Source organism: Leuciscus leuciscus, assembly GCF_965113295.1.
Source record: "Leuciscus leuciscus genome assembly, chromosome: 19".
Classification (NCBI taxonomy): Eukaryota; Metazoa; Chordata; class Actinopteri; order Cypriniformes; family Leuciscidae; genus Leuciscus; species Leuciscus leuciscus.
This window is the reverse complement of record NC_138743.1, coordinates 2,263,732-2,279,959: the sequence shown is the minus strand read 5'-3', so window position 1 is coordinate 2,279,959 and position 16,228 is coordinate 2,263,732. Positions and strand designations below refer to the sequence as shown.

The 16,228-nt window shown below is 36.9% G+C and overlaps 1 protein-coding gene across 1 annotated transcript in view; it reads left to right on the top strand.

Moving 5' to 3' along the window:
* Positions 1-16,228, top strand: part of fig4a (FIG4 phosphoinositide 5-phosphatase a) — a 95,892-nt gene that overhangs the window by 21,963 nt on the left and 57,701 nt on the right. The window contains exons 9-11 of the mRNA XM_082147160.1: positions 2,664-2,764; positions 5,213-5,375; positions 15,850-15,947. Of these exons, the coding sequence (XP_082003286.1) occupies positions 2,664-2,764; positions 5,213-5,375; positions 15,850-15,947 (362 nt within the window). The remainder of the gene's footprint in view (positions 1-2,663; positions 2,765-5,212; positions 5,376-15,849; positions 15,948-16,228) is intronic.

The following is a 16,228-nucleotide window of genomic DNA, read 5'->3' as shown; positions in this document are numbered from 1 at the left end:
TAGTCCGCTTTGCTGATTCATCGTGGGAGAAATCTAGTTTTGCATTTGCTTTCCATGCACACCATCATACCATGATACAAACATTTATTTATTTTACACCCTTCAGCAAAATACAGTTAAAACATACATATTTTATTTTATTTTGTTTTATTTCCTGCTGCAAAGTACAGATAAAACGTACTTAAGTTTTTGTTTTTTATTCTTTTTTTATTATATGCCCTTGAGCAAAATAAAGATAAAACATATATATATATATTTTATTATTATATTTTCCCCTTCTGAAAAAGTTAACTTTTTTCTGTCTACTTTTTAATGTAATTTAATTAAATTGAATATTTTACATGAACACCTTCTTCAAAATATAGTTATAACTTTTATTTTACTTTATTTTATTTCCTGCTGCAAAATACATATAAACCCTACTTTTTAATGTAATAATCAATTTTTGTTTTATTTTATTATATATTTTTCTCTTGCTGAATACAGCTAAAACTTTTTACTGTCTACTTTTTAATGTAATTTAATTAAATGCAATATTTTTCATTTATTTTATTTTATACCCTTCTGCATTTATTTTATTTTATTTTATTTTATTTTATTTTTATTTTTTTTATTCTTATTTTTTTTATTCTTATTTTTTTTATTCCCTGTTGCGACAATGCAGCAAAAAACATTTTAATGAAATTGAATTACAATATATATTTTTTATTATTATTTTTTATTTCCTGCTGCAAACCTCAGCTAAAGCCAGCTGGGTCAGGGGGTCAGTCGGCTGAACTGGCTGCTGGTGGACCTGATTTTCACCTGTTATTGCACCTGTTTCACCTGTTCCTCAGACATCTTGATATGACCTGTCTATCCCAGAGTTCATGAGGGGCAAAGCTGAACAAAAAAGCGCAGAAACACAAAGAGAGAAATAATCCCCTGGAGAACGTCTGGCGCTGCTGATTGCTTGTGTCGCTGTAATGGTTTCTCCCACTCCCCCGTGACGAGCCTGTGTGAGGTCAACGAGTTCATGTGACAGAGGCATTATGGGAGAACGATAGTACATTAGATTTAATAGACAAATGCATTTATAGGAGCAAGACATGAACTGTGAAAAACACTTGATAAATGAGTATAATGGAGATGATACACAAAAGTTGGGGGTCAGTAAGTTTCTACTAAAATACTTTTGGTCTAATGCATCCTTGCTGAATAAACGTGCAGTAAAGACATTTGTTACGATAGCTGGAGACTGAAAGTAATTGTTCTTCTATTGTTGCAGCTGCATTTGCATTTGGAATATGCTTTTATTTTTTACATATATACACTACTGCTCAAAAGTAAATACATTTGATAGAAATTAATACTTTTATTCAGCAAGGATGCATTAAATAGATCAAAGGTGTCAGTGAAGACATTTATAATGTTACAAAAGATTCTATTTCAAATAAATGCTGCTCTTTTGAACTTTCTATTCAACAAACAATCCTGAAAAATAAAATGTATATCAGTTTCCACAAAAATATGACTGTTTTCATCACTGATAATAATCATAAATGTTTCTTGAGCATCAGATTATCATATTACAATGATTTGTGAAGGATCATGTGACACTGAAGACTGGAGTAATGATGCTGAAAATTCAGCTTTGATCACAGGAATAAATTACACTTTACTATATATTCACATAGAAAACAGCTGATTTACAGTAGAATAATATTTCATAATTTTTACTGTATTTTTGATCATATAAATGCAGCCTTGATGAACAGAAGAGACTCTTTCAGAAACATTTAAAAAATCTTACTGACCCCAAACTTTTCAACAGTTTTGTACTTGATTAATTGTTGCTCTTAGTCTTAGGTCATTTTACTTCTTCGAAATGGTCCGAAACTTGGTAAAGGTTTTGGCACTTGCTATATGAACACACAAATCATGGACATGATTGGAAAAGGTTAAATGATCCTTAAAAAATAGTCACACTTGAGCTCCTCGCGGTCAGAAATGACGCATTGGAAATGAATGAGAGAGTTTCCTCTAGTGGAAGCGTTTGGTTCTGCAGCCGAACACAATCTCACTGAAAGATCAGTTTTTGAGATATCAACCTCAAATTTGGAACTCAACTTGTTTAGATTTATGGCTTTAATTTTCTTGCAGTTTTAGAGTAAAACGTGATTTTGAAAATATAGATTTCATATACAAATTTAAAATAGTATTTTTTATAACAATACATGTAAAATTCTGAAACTTTTTTCACTTAAGCAATAATCAGGCAAGTGTCGTCGACTTTAGTCTGTCGCTCTTAAGCATTCAAGATTTACCACAGTTTAATTTGGAAATTTGGTCTATGCTCAAAAAGTGAATAAATGGATTATAAATTCAGTGTAAATCTAAATTATTATAAAAAAATTTATAAAAAAAAAAATACATATATATATATATATATATATATATATATATATATATATATTAAATAAGAAACATTATCAAACTGAAATATAGTACATTTATTTCACTGACAAAAATAAATAAAAATTCGGTTGTTTCTGACCGACACGCGGAGAGCACCAGAGGGTTAATCGGCTTTATAAACTAAGCTTTAGATGCTGCATGTTGAAAAAGGATTTTTTTTTTTTTCATGCATTTTGTGTCGTTCTTCCTTAAGCTTTGTTCTTCAGAGTTGTTGATCTACGGTCGGCCGGTGTACGTCACGCTGATCGCTCGACGCTCCAGCCGCTTCGCTGGGACACGGTTCCTCAAGCGAGGAGCAAACTGCGAGGTACACACTCCTGACACACCATGTGCTGTTTTTAGTATGTTTGTCACGTGTGTGTGTGTGTTACCTGTCCAACACAAGCTCTGGTTCTGCTGTGTGCTGCTCTCCTGTGTTTATCTCTGTGTGTTCAGCTGGGATTATGTAATGTTCGTTTGCTCTAAAGCTGTCGGCCATTAAAGCTTCACAGGGCTTTTATGTGATTTTACTGCTGAGATGCTTTATGATACTTTAAAAAGTGCAGACTGAAAAATGTCAACTACTCATCAGTAGATATTGTATATGGTTATGCAGTATGCTTGTATACAAATAATTAAAACTTTAATACAAAATGCAGCAAAAAACATTAAAAAAATTTTTTATTGTTCCCTTTTTTTATGATTTAATAAAAAAAATTCTGCAAAATTATAAATATATATATTTTTTATTTAATACAGAGCTTTCTCTACGCCCAACGTTTATATATATATATATATATATATATATATATATATTTTTTTTTTTTTTATAAATGTCAATACTGTCAAAATGCAGCAAGACAAATGAACAGGGGGTCTAAGAAATAGAGTGTGAGTGAGAGTGAGGGTAGTGAGTGAGTGAGTGAGTGAGTGAGTGAGTGAGTGAGGGTGTGAGAGTGAGTGAGTGAGAGTGTTGAGAATGTGAGAGTATGTGAGTGAGTGAGTGTTGTGAGTGAGTGAGAGTGTTGTGAGGGTGAGAGTGTTGAGTGTGAGGGAGTGAGTGAGTGAGAGTGTTGAGAGTGAGTGAGCGAGTGAGAGAGTGAGGGTGTTGTGAGTGAGAGTGTTGAGGGTGTGAGTGAGTGAGAGTGTTGAGGGTGTGAGGGTGAGAGTGAGTGAGAGTGTTGAGGGTGTGAGTGAGGGTGTGAGTGAGTGAGAGTGTTGAGAGTGTGAGAGTGAGTGAGCGAGTGAGAGTGTTGAGGGTGTGAGGGTGAGAGTGTTGAGGGTGTGAGTGAGTGAGAGTGTTGAGGGTGTGTGTGAGTGAGTGAGAGTGTTGAGGGTGAGAGTGAGTGAGTGAGTGAGTGAGTGAGTGAGTGAGTGAGTGAGTGAGTGAGTGAGTGAGTGAGTGAGTGAGTGTGTGAGTGAGTGAGTGAGTGAGTGAGTGAGAGAGAGTGTTGAGAGTGAGTGAGTGAGTGAGTGAGTGTTGAGAATGTGAGTGAGTGAGAGAGTGAGGGTGTTGTGAGTGTGTTGAGAGTGTTGAGAGTGTGAGTGAGTGAGTGAGTGAGTGAGTGAGTGAGTGAGTGAGTGAGTGAGTGTTGAGAATGTGAGTGAGTGAGTGTGTTGAGAGTGTTGAGTGAGTGAGTGAGTGAGTGAGTGAGTGTTGAGAATGTGAGTGAGTGAGAGAGTGAGGGTGTTGTGAGTGAGTGAGTGAGTGAGTGAGTGAGTGAGTGAGTGAGTGAGTGAGTGAGTGAGTGAGTGAGTGAGTGAGTGAGTGAGTGAGTGAGTGAGTGTGTGTGTGAGAGAGTGAGGGTGTGAGTGAGTGATGAGAGTGTTGAGAGTGTTGAGAGTAGTGAGAGAGTGAGAGAGTGTTGAGAGTGAGTGAGTGAGTGAGTGAGGGTTTGAGAGTGTGAGAGTGTTGTGAGAGTGTGAGTGAGTGAGGGTGTGAGTGAGTGAGTGAGATTGTTGAGAGTGTTGAGAGTGTTGAGTGAGTGAGGGTTTGAGAGTGAGAGTGAGTGAGTGAGCGAGCGAGTGAGCGAGTGAGTGAGTGTGTTGAGAGTGTGAGTGAGTGAGAGTGTTGAGAGTGTTGAGAGTGTTGAGAGTGTTGAGAGTGTTGAGAGTGTTGAGAGTGTGAGTGAGAGAGTGTAAGTGTGTGAGAGTGAGTGGGTGTGAGAGAGTGAGTGAATGGGTGTGAGTGAGTGAGTGTGTGTGTGTGTGTGTGTGTTAGTGAGTGATTGAGTGTGAGAGAGAGAGTGAGTGTGTGGGTGGGAGTGAGTGAGTGAGTGTGTGTGTGAGTTAGTGAGTGATTGTGTGTGAGTGTGAGAGTGAGTGTGTGTGTGGGTGTGAGAGAGTGAGTGTAAGTGTGTGTGTGTGTGTGTGAGAGTGAGTGGGTGTGAGAGAGAGCATGAGTGAGTGTGTGTGTGAGAGTTAGTTAGTGAGTGATTGTGTGTGAGTGTGAGAGAGTGAGTGTGTGTGTGTGTGGGTGTGAGGGAGTGAGAGTGTGTGTTCGAGATAGAGTGTGTGTGTGTGTGTGTGTGTGTGTGTGTGTGAGAGTGAATATGACAGTTGAGATTCAAATTCACGAACATTCCGTCAATGCGAGTCTATGGGATTTTGTTTCCCGCTTTCTCGTCCGCTGTGTGAACAGAATACGTGTGCAAGAGAACAATAAATAGAAGCACTCTAACTCTTTACTGGACAAGCGGCAATAGTTTGAAAACAGCTTTGGTAAGTTTTAGCCTTACTTCTACTGTACTGTAATGGATTGCATGTGTGTGTTCAGGGCGATGTGGCGAACGAGGTGGAGACGGAGCAGATTATCCACGACGCCTCCGTCATGTCCTTCACTGCGGGCAGCTTCTCCTCCTGTGTTCAGGTCAGAGGTTCGGTTCCTCTACACTGGTCCCAGGACATCTCTACCATGATGCCCAAACCACCCATACGCTGTAAGAGACACTTCCTCTTTATTACCTCATCACTACTTCTTGTTTATCTGCTCAAAACTACTTCCTGTTTATCTGCTCAAAACTACTTCCCGTTTATCTGCTCAAAACTATGGGTTGTGTCCTATATGGTGTACTATACACTATGGGCCAGATTTAGCTTGTGTTTAGCTTGTCAGCACAAAACTTCTTTTGGTGTTACAAAACTGCTGTCGTGATTTACTAAAGACACACAGTGAAGAATCAGCGATGCAAATGCATTTGTAGGAGCCCTCTCAGACGTTAAATGCATGGAAGGGGAGTATTTAAACTAGAAACTATAGCTGCCAGTAGGGGGCAGTAAATGTCTAAATGAGTCAGTCATTGAATCATTCATTCATTCATTCGTTTGATTAGTTCTAACGGCTGATTCATTCAGGAATGAAGTAAATGGCTCTCTTTATGAATGAGTCATTGAATCATTGGTTCACCCGATTGATTCGTTCAAACGGCTGATTTGTTCAGGAATGAAGTAAATGGCTCTCTTTATGAATGAGTCATTGGGTCACCCGATTGATTTGTTCAAACGGCTGATTCATTCAGGAATGAAGTAAATGGCTCTCTTTATGAATGAGTCATTGAATCATTGGTTCACCCGATTGATTCGTTCAAACGGCTGATTTGTTCAGGAATGAAGTAAATGGCTCTCTTTATGAATGAGTCATTGGGTCACCCGATTGATTTGTTCAAACGGCTGATTCATTCAGGAATGAAGTAAATGGCTCTCTTTATGAATGAGTCATTGAATCATTGGTTCACCCGATTGACTCGTTCAAACGGCCGATTCATTCAGGAGTGAAGTAAATCTCTCTATTTATGAATGAGTAATTTAATCATTGGTTCACCCGATTGATTCGTTTAAACGGCTGATTCATTCAGGAAAGAAGTAAATGGCTCTTTTGATGAATGAGTCATTGAATCATTGGTTCACCTGATTGATTCACTCAAAACGCTGATTCATTCAGAAACGAAGCACCGCTGTGTTACTCTGAGACGCACAACACTTCTGCTCTGGCTTTATACAGCCAATATTGTGTCTAAAATATAACATAATCTTAACTTCTTATTTACTGCATTTGGACTCATGCTATTCGGGACAAAAACAGCACTCGTGATATTGCTTAACTAAAAAAAAACCCATACGGTGGCATTTTTCCCTGATATCTTGAATTTTAGCGTCATTCTAGCTGTACTCTATAGGCTTCATCACACAGTGAGTTGTTGCTCTGCTTCATGTTCATCAATCAACTGTATAAATGTAAGATGAACTACAGGTCTGAGGCGGGTGCTTTATTTTAAGTAATTATTTGAATTAATGCATTACATCAACAGCCATAATTGTAATATTTATTGTATATTTAAATACATTTCTGCTAGTAATCCCAGATATATGTTAATTCTTAATATTCTAACATATTTCCTACATATTAATATTACCTACATATTTCCTTAATATTTCCTACATAGAATAGACACACCCATCTTAACTATTTCTATATTTCGCTTATCCTGCCCAAAAAGACCATGAACATTACAGGTAACGTAATTAATTTACATGCATATATCATACAATCTAATCTTGTCCCACTGAACAGTCAAATCTAATATTGGACAAATATGAACTATACGGAAACATCCAGTCAGGGCCTCAGATGTTATTAAGGATTGGTTAAATTGATATTTTAGAGTTGAGGAACCACGCTTTTTCCAGCCCAATTTAACCTCAAAACAGGTTTGCTATTTGCTGTTTATGGTTTTTATATGTATTAGCTGAGTCTCATCTTCTCTTGCATTAGTTTCCCCTGCACTGACTCATCTTGTGTCTGCTGAACTCATTTCACCGCTTCTCCTCCAGACCGAGATGACATTTCAAATGCACAGCGTCTCAGGCACACACATGCTGATCCAGCTGCGCGCTCACTGCTTATCTTAGATTGGTTACCGCCAGCGTCCTCGACCTCTCCGTGTGTGTGTGTGTGTGTGTGTGTTTGGTTGGTTGGTTTGGACGTTTCCGCTTTGAACAAGAGATTCCTGTCCAACACAAATTGTTTTATGCATCAATGCTTTGAAAGTGTTGCAGAGTTGTAGCTTGTTATTGGCAAGTGCCGAATATATTTTTCAGTAACACTTTATTTCTATAGTCCACTTTAGACATTCTACTAACTATAAGTAACTTTGCAACTACGTGTCAACTAACTGTCATTAGAGTATTAGAAGACTGTCTGCTTAATATCTGCTAACTCTTTATTGTGATGATCCCCAACAGATATTCTACTGACTATGAGTAACTTTACAGCTACAAGTCAACTTATTCTACTAACCTGAACCCTAACACTTAACCATAAACTAACAGTCAACTAACAGTCTACTAATACTGTAATGACAGTCTACTAACAGTCTACTAACAGTCAACTAACAGTCAACTAACAGTCTTCTAACAGTCTACTAATACTCTAATGACAGTCTACTAACAGTTTACTAACAGTCTACTATCTCTACTGACAGTCTACTAACAGTCTACTAATATTCTAATGACAGTCTTCTAACAGTCTACTAATGCTCTTATGACAGTCTACTAACAGTCTACTAACAGTCTACTAACAGTCTACTAACAGTTTACTATTACTCTAATGACAGTCTACTATCAGTCTACTAACAGTGTCTTAACCCTCTGAGGTCGAGAAACGCGCCGACGCGTTTTGCTGGATTTTTTTCACATAGCAGCAACATAAACTTAAATTACTCCGTCATTTATGGTTATACAGAAAAAAGAAATATAAAAAATAATCTGTGATATTTCTACTTTTGTATGTGTCCACTTACAATCAAATCAAAACATTGTGCTTTTGTAAAATAAAGAAAATAAACAGGGTGTGCGTTCTGCGTCTCCGTTGCGGTGAACTTTTTTTTCTTGAGCACGTCTATAAACTGAAACAAAACTCAGCGAATCCTTCTCACACATTTATGAGCCATATACCTTTATACACATTTAAGTGTGTGCTTTTAAATGATCGGATTCAAACTGAAAACAAATATTCTCTGTTTAAGTAATTTGTATAAAACCAACAGGATGTCCAGTATCTCAAACGCTTGCTAATTACTTTTTAATTCGACACGTCCACTCGCGCAAAAGAGATTCACATGCAAATCTCCACATGGGACGCGAACGCCCTTGTTACCTCAAACACAAAACACCAAAACACTTCACAAGTCTCTGCTTTTCGTCGAGTTTGGAAGACACGTCTGAGCTTACATTGGATTTACCTCAGAGGAAGAAGAACGGGATTTGAAGACAAGAAAGATGTAAGGTAAGAAATTCTTACTTATTAGTTTATGGTATTGTTGCATAAACTTCACATTGCAGTTGAACTGTTGCTAGATATATGGTGAATATTATACTATTTAGACCCGTGTTTACTGTTAAATACTGTTTGTGGATATCTGCTCAAACATAGATATGTATAACCATAATGTTTAATATTTTGGAGCGCGATGGCGTTTGAATGTATCATATTTTGGAGCGCGCTGTGGGTTTTAATGTATCATATTTTGGAGCGCGATTGCGTTTGAAAGGAAAAATGCACCAAACATTAGGCTTTATGTTTTTACTATTATCTCATTTCATATCATCATAACGAATGGAAACATTTGAAGTAACATATGATAATCAATATATTTTTCTCTAGCGTAGTTGTTCTTGAAATCTTTTGGAAGATTTAATTTATTGTTATTATTATTTTATGCAGCACTGCGTAGCCTATGCCTACAAGGCACAACAAACCTGGTGTTCATTATATATTGTTGGAAACGTGTGTGTGTGTGTGTGTGTGTGTATTCTGTGAATTTTAAAAAGCAATTTTAACCAGAAAAATCTCAAATCTATTCCCAAAATCGTGCAGCCCTATAGTTTCTCTTGATATCAGTATGTTCACAGTTTTTTCTTTTTTCTTTTCTTTCAGGGACCAGATGCAACTGAGTCCTGCTGACTTCAACATTCACATGAGTCTCTGTACATGAACATGGTAAAGTGAAAATCAAACACCTTGGAAATGAAAGGTATGTACAATGTTTTTAGGAATAGCACAAAGGTCTCTGTCTTTGGATCATTGTTTTCAATGTGCTCTTTTGTCATTTGTATTTTTGGATTGTGTTGTGTTGTAAATAAATCCAAACAATCTAAAAGCCATTCTTTTTTAAATCTCCTCATTCTTTGTGCAAGGTTGCTCTGAATGACAGGGCCTGATCGCTCCTATTAGGGCAGTTAGGGGAGTGTCTTTGTCTTTCTCAGGTGTGAAAAGCTTACATATTCATGAGATGATCACGCCTCTTCACATATGGCTTTGTCACACAAAACACGCCTTAGAAATTTTAAATCAATATATTGTCTTATCTGAATGAGCAGTCAGGGTGATTTTCACATAGTTTTGGAGCAAATATTCTAGGCTATTGTCATACAATTTTCAAAAGTCTTGTGAAGAAATAATCAGTATGGGTTTCATGGCCTTATTTCAGTGAGAATTTTGTTTTGTTTTTTCACAAACCACGCATAAATGTCATTATCTCAAAACTACAAACTTTTACATACATGCTGCTGATATATTATTGTAGCAGAGTTTGTGCTAAATACAGTGTAATTAGACTTTAGCCATGACAATGTCACTAGTAACAGAAAAAAACACAAATGTCAGAGCATGTCAGAACACCTCCAGAGCCCAGAAAACAGCTCAGACCTCAGAGGGTTAATACTCTACTGACAGTCTAGTATTACTCTAATGACAGTCTTCTAACAGTCTACCAACAGTCTACTAATGCTCTAATGACAGTCTACTAACAGTTTACTATTACTCTAATGACAGTCTACTAACAGTCTACTAATACTCTAATGACAGTCTACTAACAGTTTACTAACAGTCAACTAACAGTCTTCTAACAGTCTACTAACAACCTACTAACAGTCTACTAATACTCTAATGAAAGTCTACTAACTGTCTACTAATACTCTACTAACAGTCAACTAACAGTCTATTAATACTCTAATGACAGTCTACTAACAGTCTACTAATACTCTACTAACAGTCAACTAATACTCTAATGACAGTTAGTTGACACGTAGTTGAAAAGTTACTTATAGTTAGTAGAATGTCTAAAGTGGACTATCAAAATAAAGTGGAACCGAGTTTCTCTCATCTCTTCCTGTACTTTATTTTTTATTTAAAATGGCTTGAATGTTTAAATTGGCAAGACTTAAAACATCCAAGTGAAAAACTTTCATGATGACACCATCATAAATCCACTTACATTTAAACATCACGTCCATTATAGAGGGTTTGCACTGATGTCCCTTTCCCACCAGAAAACGCCCCCTAAACCAGAAGAGCTGCTGAGTGACTGGATTTAATAGGAGAAACTGTGAAAACACGAGTTAAACCATTATCAGTTTAAACTAAAGCTTGTACTGGATATAGGGCCCTATCTTGCACCCAGCGCAATTGACTTTGTACACTGACGCATGTATCATTCCTATTTTGCACCCGCGCACAGCGGACTTTTCCCTCCACAGACGCACGTCGGTTAACTAAGAAATACACTTGCGCTCCCGGGGGCGGTTCAGCGCAAAGAGGAGGCGTGTTCCGGCGTAAACGTTCCTTCATGCTATTTTGCAGGTTTAGAAAACAATTGCGCCACTAACCAGGAAAAAATAGTTTAAAGTCAGTGGCGCGTTGCGTATGCACAACACGCACTTTGATTCTCTCATCTACACAGAAGCAGCAGTTTTCATTTTTGCAAATCATACATTATTACGATAGATAGATAGATAGATAGATAAATAGATAGACAGACAATTTATTATAAAAGCATACATCTAACTTACACATTTACCCAAATTATCATACGCCTGTTTAACCGAAGTTAATTTGGGTGGGTTTCTCCATCCCCAATGTCCCTGACGAGAACGTCGGTCTCCTCGGCTGTGAACCGCTCCTGGAGTGCGTCTGGCAAATCCGCCGTTATCCGCCATGGAACAAGCGCGCCTGCTCTTAAAGGGAATGTGAGATGACGCTCTGATTGGTTTATTTCACGTTACGCCCAAACCACACCTATGAATAATGAAGCTACGTCAGACCAACCCCTTTTAGATTTGCGCCGGCGCAAGAGGCATTTATCCCGCCGGGAAAATAGCAACAGCGCCCAAGACCCGCCCACAAAGTTACTTGCGCTTTGCGCTTGACACTTGCATTTCAGATCGTTAAAACAGGGCCCATAGTGTTTCTTACGACTCACCGAAGATTCAGTGATCATGGATATTGACATGCGGCAGGAATCATGTTTCCTCACATTTATATGAGCCTGATTTCCACGCCGGGGAAAAACATAAAGCACATTTGCCTGTGAACGCTTTATATAAACACAATATAGGTCTAAATCCATTTGATCACTCATTTTAATGTTATATATATCATCATATCATCCAGCCCTAAAACTTGTGTAGTTTTATGTCAGTGTTTATTTAAAAACGTCCAATTATGCAGAATATACGATGGTAAATATTTAATTGATGTCTTGTCAATACAGTATATAACAATACAATATATAGGGTATCATTTTACCCCATAATTCAGCATATTGACACAAAATGAAAGCTGCAAATCCAGCTTTCCAGTTGTTTCTGTGAATCTCAGCAATCCATTTTGCTTCTCAGTTCTGTAGCTTTCGGCAGTCTGTAAAAATATACCTCAGATTTCTTGTCAAATCTAGTGGTACAGTCGATCTCGAAACTCTTACCCGTTATAGATGTGTTTCATGTGTTTTTCACGGCATTCACGCTGAAAAATCAGTCGACTGAACTGTTTTTCCTCACTTTTTGGGCAAATTGAACTAATCCCAATAACCCCAATCCAGACTAAAACAGCATGTTGGTCTCGTTTTTTAAATGGGTGGTTTAATGCCCTTTTCACAAGATGTAAAATAAGTCTCTGATGTCCCCAGAGTGTGTGTGTGAAGTTTTAGCTCAAAATACCCCACAGATATTTTTATATAGCATGTTAAAATTGTCACTTTTTGAGGGCGAGCAAAAACACGCCGTTTTGTGTGTTCCTTTAAATGCAAATGAGCTGCTGCTCCCGGCACAGGGGGCGGAGCTTCAACAGCTTGTGTCCTTTTACCTCACACACACATGCACTGAAAATTAAAAAAATGTTTAGCCTTTTATGTTCAAACCGGAGTCAGACAATGATGGAGAGACTCAAGAAGAAGTGACAACATGTAGAAGCAACAAGACATTTCTGAATGGTTAGTTGATGAATTTATGTAGCTTATGTGTAGTTATCTTCTAGTCATTGATTAGCATATTCTGTTTTTATAATCTATAATTCGTGTTCAGGGGGCGGGGTTTATGTAAATTCTAGGGTTGGCGATGTCACTAACCCGGGAGGAATGTCATGTAGTCTCTACCAGCCGTTTGTTGTAGTTCTTAAAAAACGATTTCTTTAAAAGCAAATATCTCCCTTTGCTTTGAACTTTGAGCGTCGTAACTTTGCAGATGTTGTTTATGATCAAACAGCAACATTACACACTAGCTAAAGCTAGAAAAGTGTTTTCTCCTGTGCATTATATAAAAAATGACCCTCGAGTGCAACCCAAAGCTCTTATTTAATAAAAATGATATGTGATTTTCTTCATTTCCATATTCGTAATCCTCTCATCTTTCTAATATGTTATGCAATTTGCCTGACTCAATGTCCTTCTGTCAGAAGATGAGTGTTTGTGAAGAATGTTTTCTGTAATTACTGTAGGTCAGTTTGTTATTGGCTCAAAACACCGTTCGCACAAAGAGCTTCCAAGACAACATTGATTTTCTGCTGAACAAAAACTGGAGAGAGGGAGTTGCGCAAGGCTCGATGCTTGGCCCACTTTCATTGATTGTTTGTGCAAAATAATGAGTCGTGGTTTTTCTCTTTCATCACTAGCTTGCATCACGTTGCCATTTCCATGAGGTTTGTCTGCCCTGCTTGAAGGACTTTTCAGTGAACAAGCATTTGATTACGCCGATTCTGAATGTGCTTTGTGTGGTGTTAATGAATTCGTGTAAAAGGGAGATTTGTGTATGCAAGTAAACCTCGTTCTCATAACCTACTTCTAGAAGTGTTTTGTGCTCGAATCTGTTGGTTTGTGACTGGATTGTGGCAGACTTATGACCCACATAGTGGTTTATGTCATATTCTTATGGAAGCCCACTTTACATAAGAACTAAATTCATAATTATGTCATCATGCCTTTTTATATTCAGTTATATGCTCGATTTGACTGCGGATGGGAACAAAACTTGAACTTGAATTAATCTGAATAATGACACTATTGTCTTCTATAGAGATGCTGCATGGCTTAATCAATTTTTTTTTCCATAATTTATAATTTTTTAAAACAAATTAAAAATGACACTCGTCTTTTTAGAGCTGATTTATAGCAGAAATTAAATTAGTTTCATATTTGATGGTCGCCTAATTGATTAGTTTCCTGTTTATTACTGTGAAGCTGCTTTGAAAGAATCTGTATTGTATAAAGTGCTGTAGAAATAAAGTTGATGACTTTTTATCTCATTAGCTCATAATAATGACTTAGTTGAAGCCTAATTTTTCATAATTCTGACTTTTTATGTCATCTTGTGTGGTGGAAATGTGAGTCCATATATTGATATTAATAATAATAATAATTCTGTAGATTTATTTTGCACTTTTAAAGTCTCCCTGTGGTGAAAATCCAGCTTTTAATGTTGTTTATATGTCTATATGGTGTTTTTAGTATGTTTTAAGAAATCCCAACTTTTCAATGAAAAGTGTTGATTGAATTATAGTCTCTGACATCAACCGGTCGATACCAACATTAGACATGATTGATTTGAATGATTTTAACTATTTTTAAATTGTTTTAATCCCACATACAGCTAAAGAGTATTTAATAGAGTTGTCTATACAGTTGTACCGAATTGAACCTTTTTATAAGCTGAATTTCTTTAAATGCTTCATTGTGATTTGCATCTGCCATGAAATATTAAACATTCTGTTGTATTGCGAACCCCATTTTCATGTGTATTTTCATGTACACTACCATTTTAACGTCAAAATGTTTTTGAAAGAAGTCTCTTCTCACCAAGGCTGCATTTATTTAATCAAAAATACAGTTTATTTTTTTTGATTTATTATTATTATTATTAGTTTAAAATAACAGTTTTCCATTTTAAAATGGCATTTAGAAGCTGATATGGCAATAAAATCAGCTCTTTATGACAGGGTTTATTCAAGGTGCTTAAAGTGCTTGAATTTGACGTTTTGAATTGCAAGTCCTGGAAAACCCTTGAGAACAGACATATTTATGAAGAAGTATTTGAAAAGTGCTTGAATTATTGAAAGACAATATATGTGAAATTAGTGTAATATTTTTGTAGATATAGAGGCATTTCACATGGCTATGAGTGTGATGTTCCTCATATAAATATCTAATTATATGTTACAGCTTTTATTCTGCAGGTCAATCATATATTCATGGGAGAATAAATCAGCTATAATAAGGAAAGCGATATCTTTGTCATGGTATCCTTTCAATGGTTAAAGTTTCCACAGTCATTGCTTCTGCTGCACTTTATTATTTGTACCATTTTGTTTTATTAGTTTATTTTGTTTATCTATTTACCTTTTTTTTTGAATTTTAAAAGATAATAAAGATATTGTTTGATAAATGAGATCTCTGATTGTAGTCCTTGAAAACCCCAAAAGTAGTGCTTAAAGTCATTTTACAGGATCTGTACGAACCCTGTTATGATCTCAGGCCTTAATCGTGCACATTAACTGAACAATCCTGAACACTTTTTGGGTGATTTGACAAATAAAATGTGAACGACTTCTGGAAGTTTCAGCGTTTTCTCATTCAAGCAGATTAGAGCTGTGAGCAGAAATAGATGGCCTTCGATTGAACTCATTTGCTTTAAAAATGACTGTGGTTTCATGTCATCTTCGTAACATCTAGACCCAAACACTCTTCATGATGGTAAATACTATAGACCTTTAAGTTGGCCACCTGGATGTAAAGCTTTAGTGTAAAGACTTAAAGGTGCAGTCTGTAAGATTGACAGCTAGTGGTGGAAATATGAACTGCAGTCCAATTCAAAATATGGGAGATCGTCATTTCTCCCGCCTCCTCAGACTCGACACTCACACGGGTCGCCAGTTTGAGACACGCAACATGCAGAATCACTGACCAAAACAATAACACACATTCCAGCCTGGAAACACACATTTCAGAGTAAAATAACTGGCAGTGGAAGAGTTTCTCAGAGAAACGAGTGTGTGAACTCGGCATGTTTCCTCAATATATGCAAACATAATATGGTATTTTGATGCTTCAGTTGAGTGAAAAACCTCTAACCTGCTCTTGTCTCGTACAGTGGACCAGGCCGACCCGTACGCTCATGTCGCGGCTCTTCACTTCGACCAGATGCTGCAGAGGTTCGGATCGCCCATCATCATCCTCAACCTCGTCAAGGTGAGACTGCGTCTGTGTAAACATAGGAATAACGTTGATATTGTTAGTAATATTTAATCCGCACTGAAGCAGCTTTACTTGATTATCAGACATCATTATTAGAAAAATCACGAGTATCGAATATGATCATCAGGCTTTTGAGGAAGGTTTATTGGTTCATCTCTCAATCATCATTTTATTGTGTTGCATTATATGTTTTGATCATAAAACAAAGCATTTAAATATCATCTTACTAATCATCTTACTCAGCCATATTGATATTTATATGAATTTCATTCAAG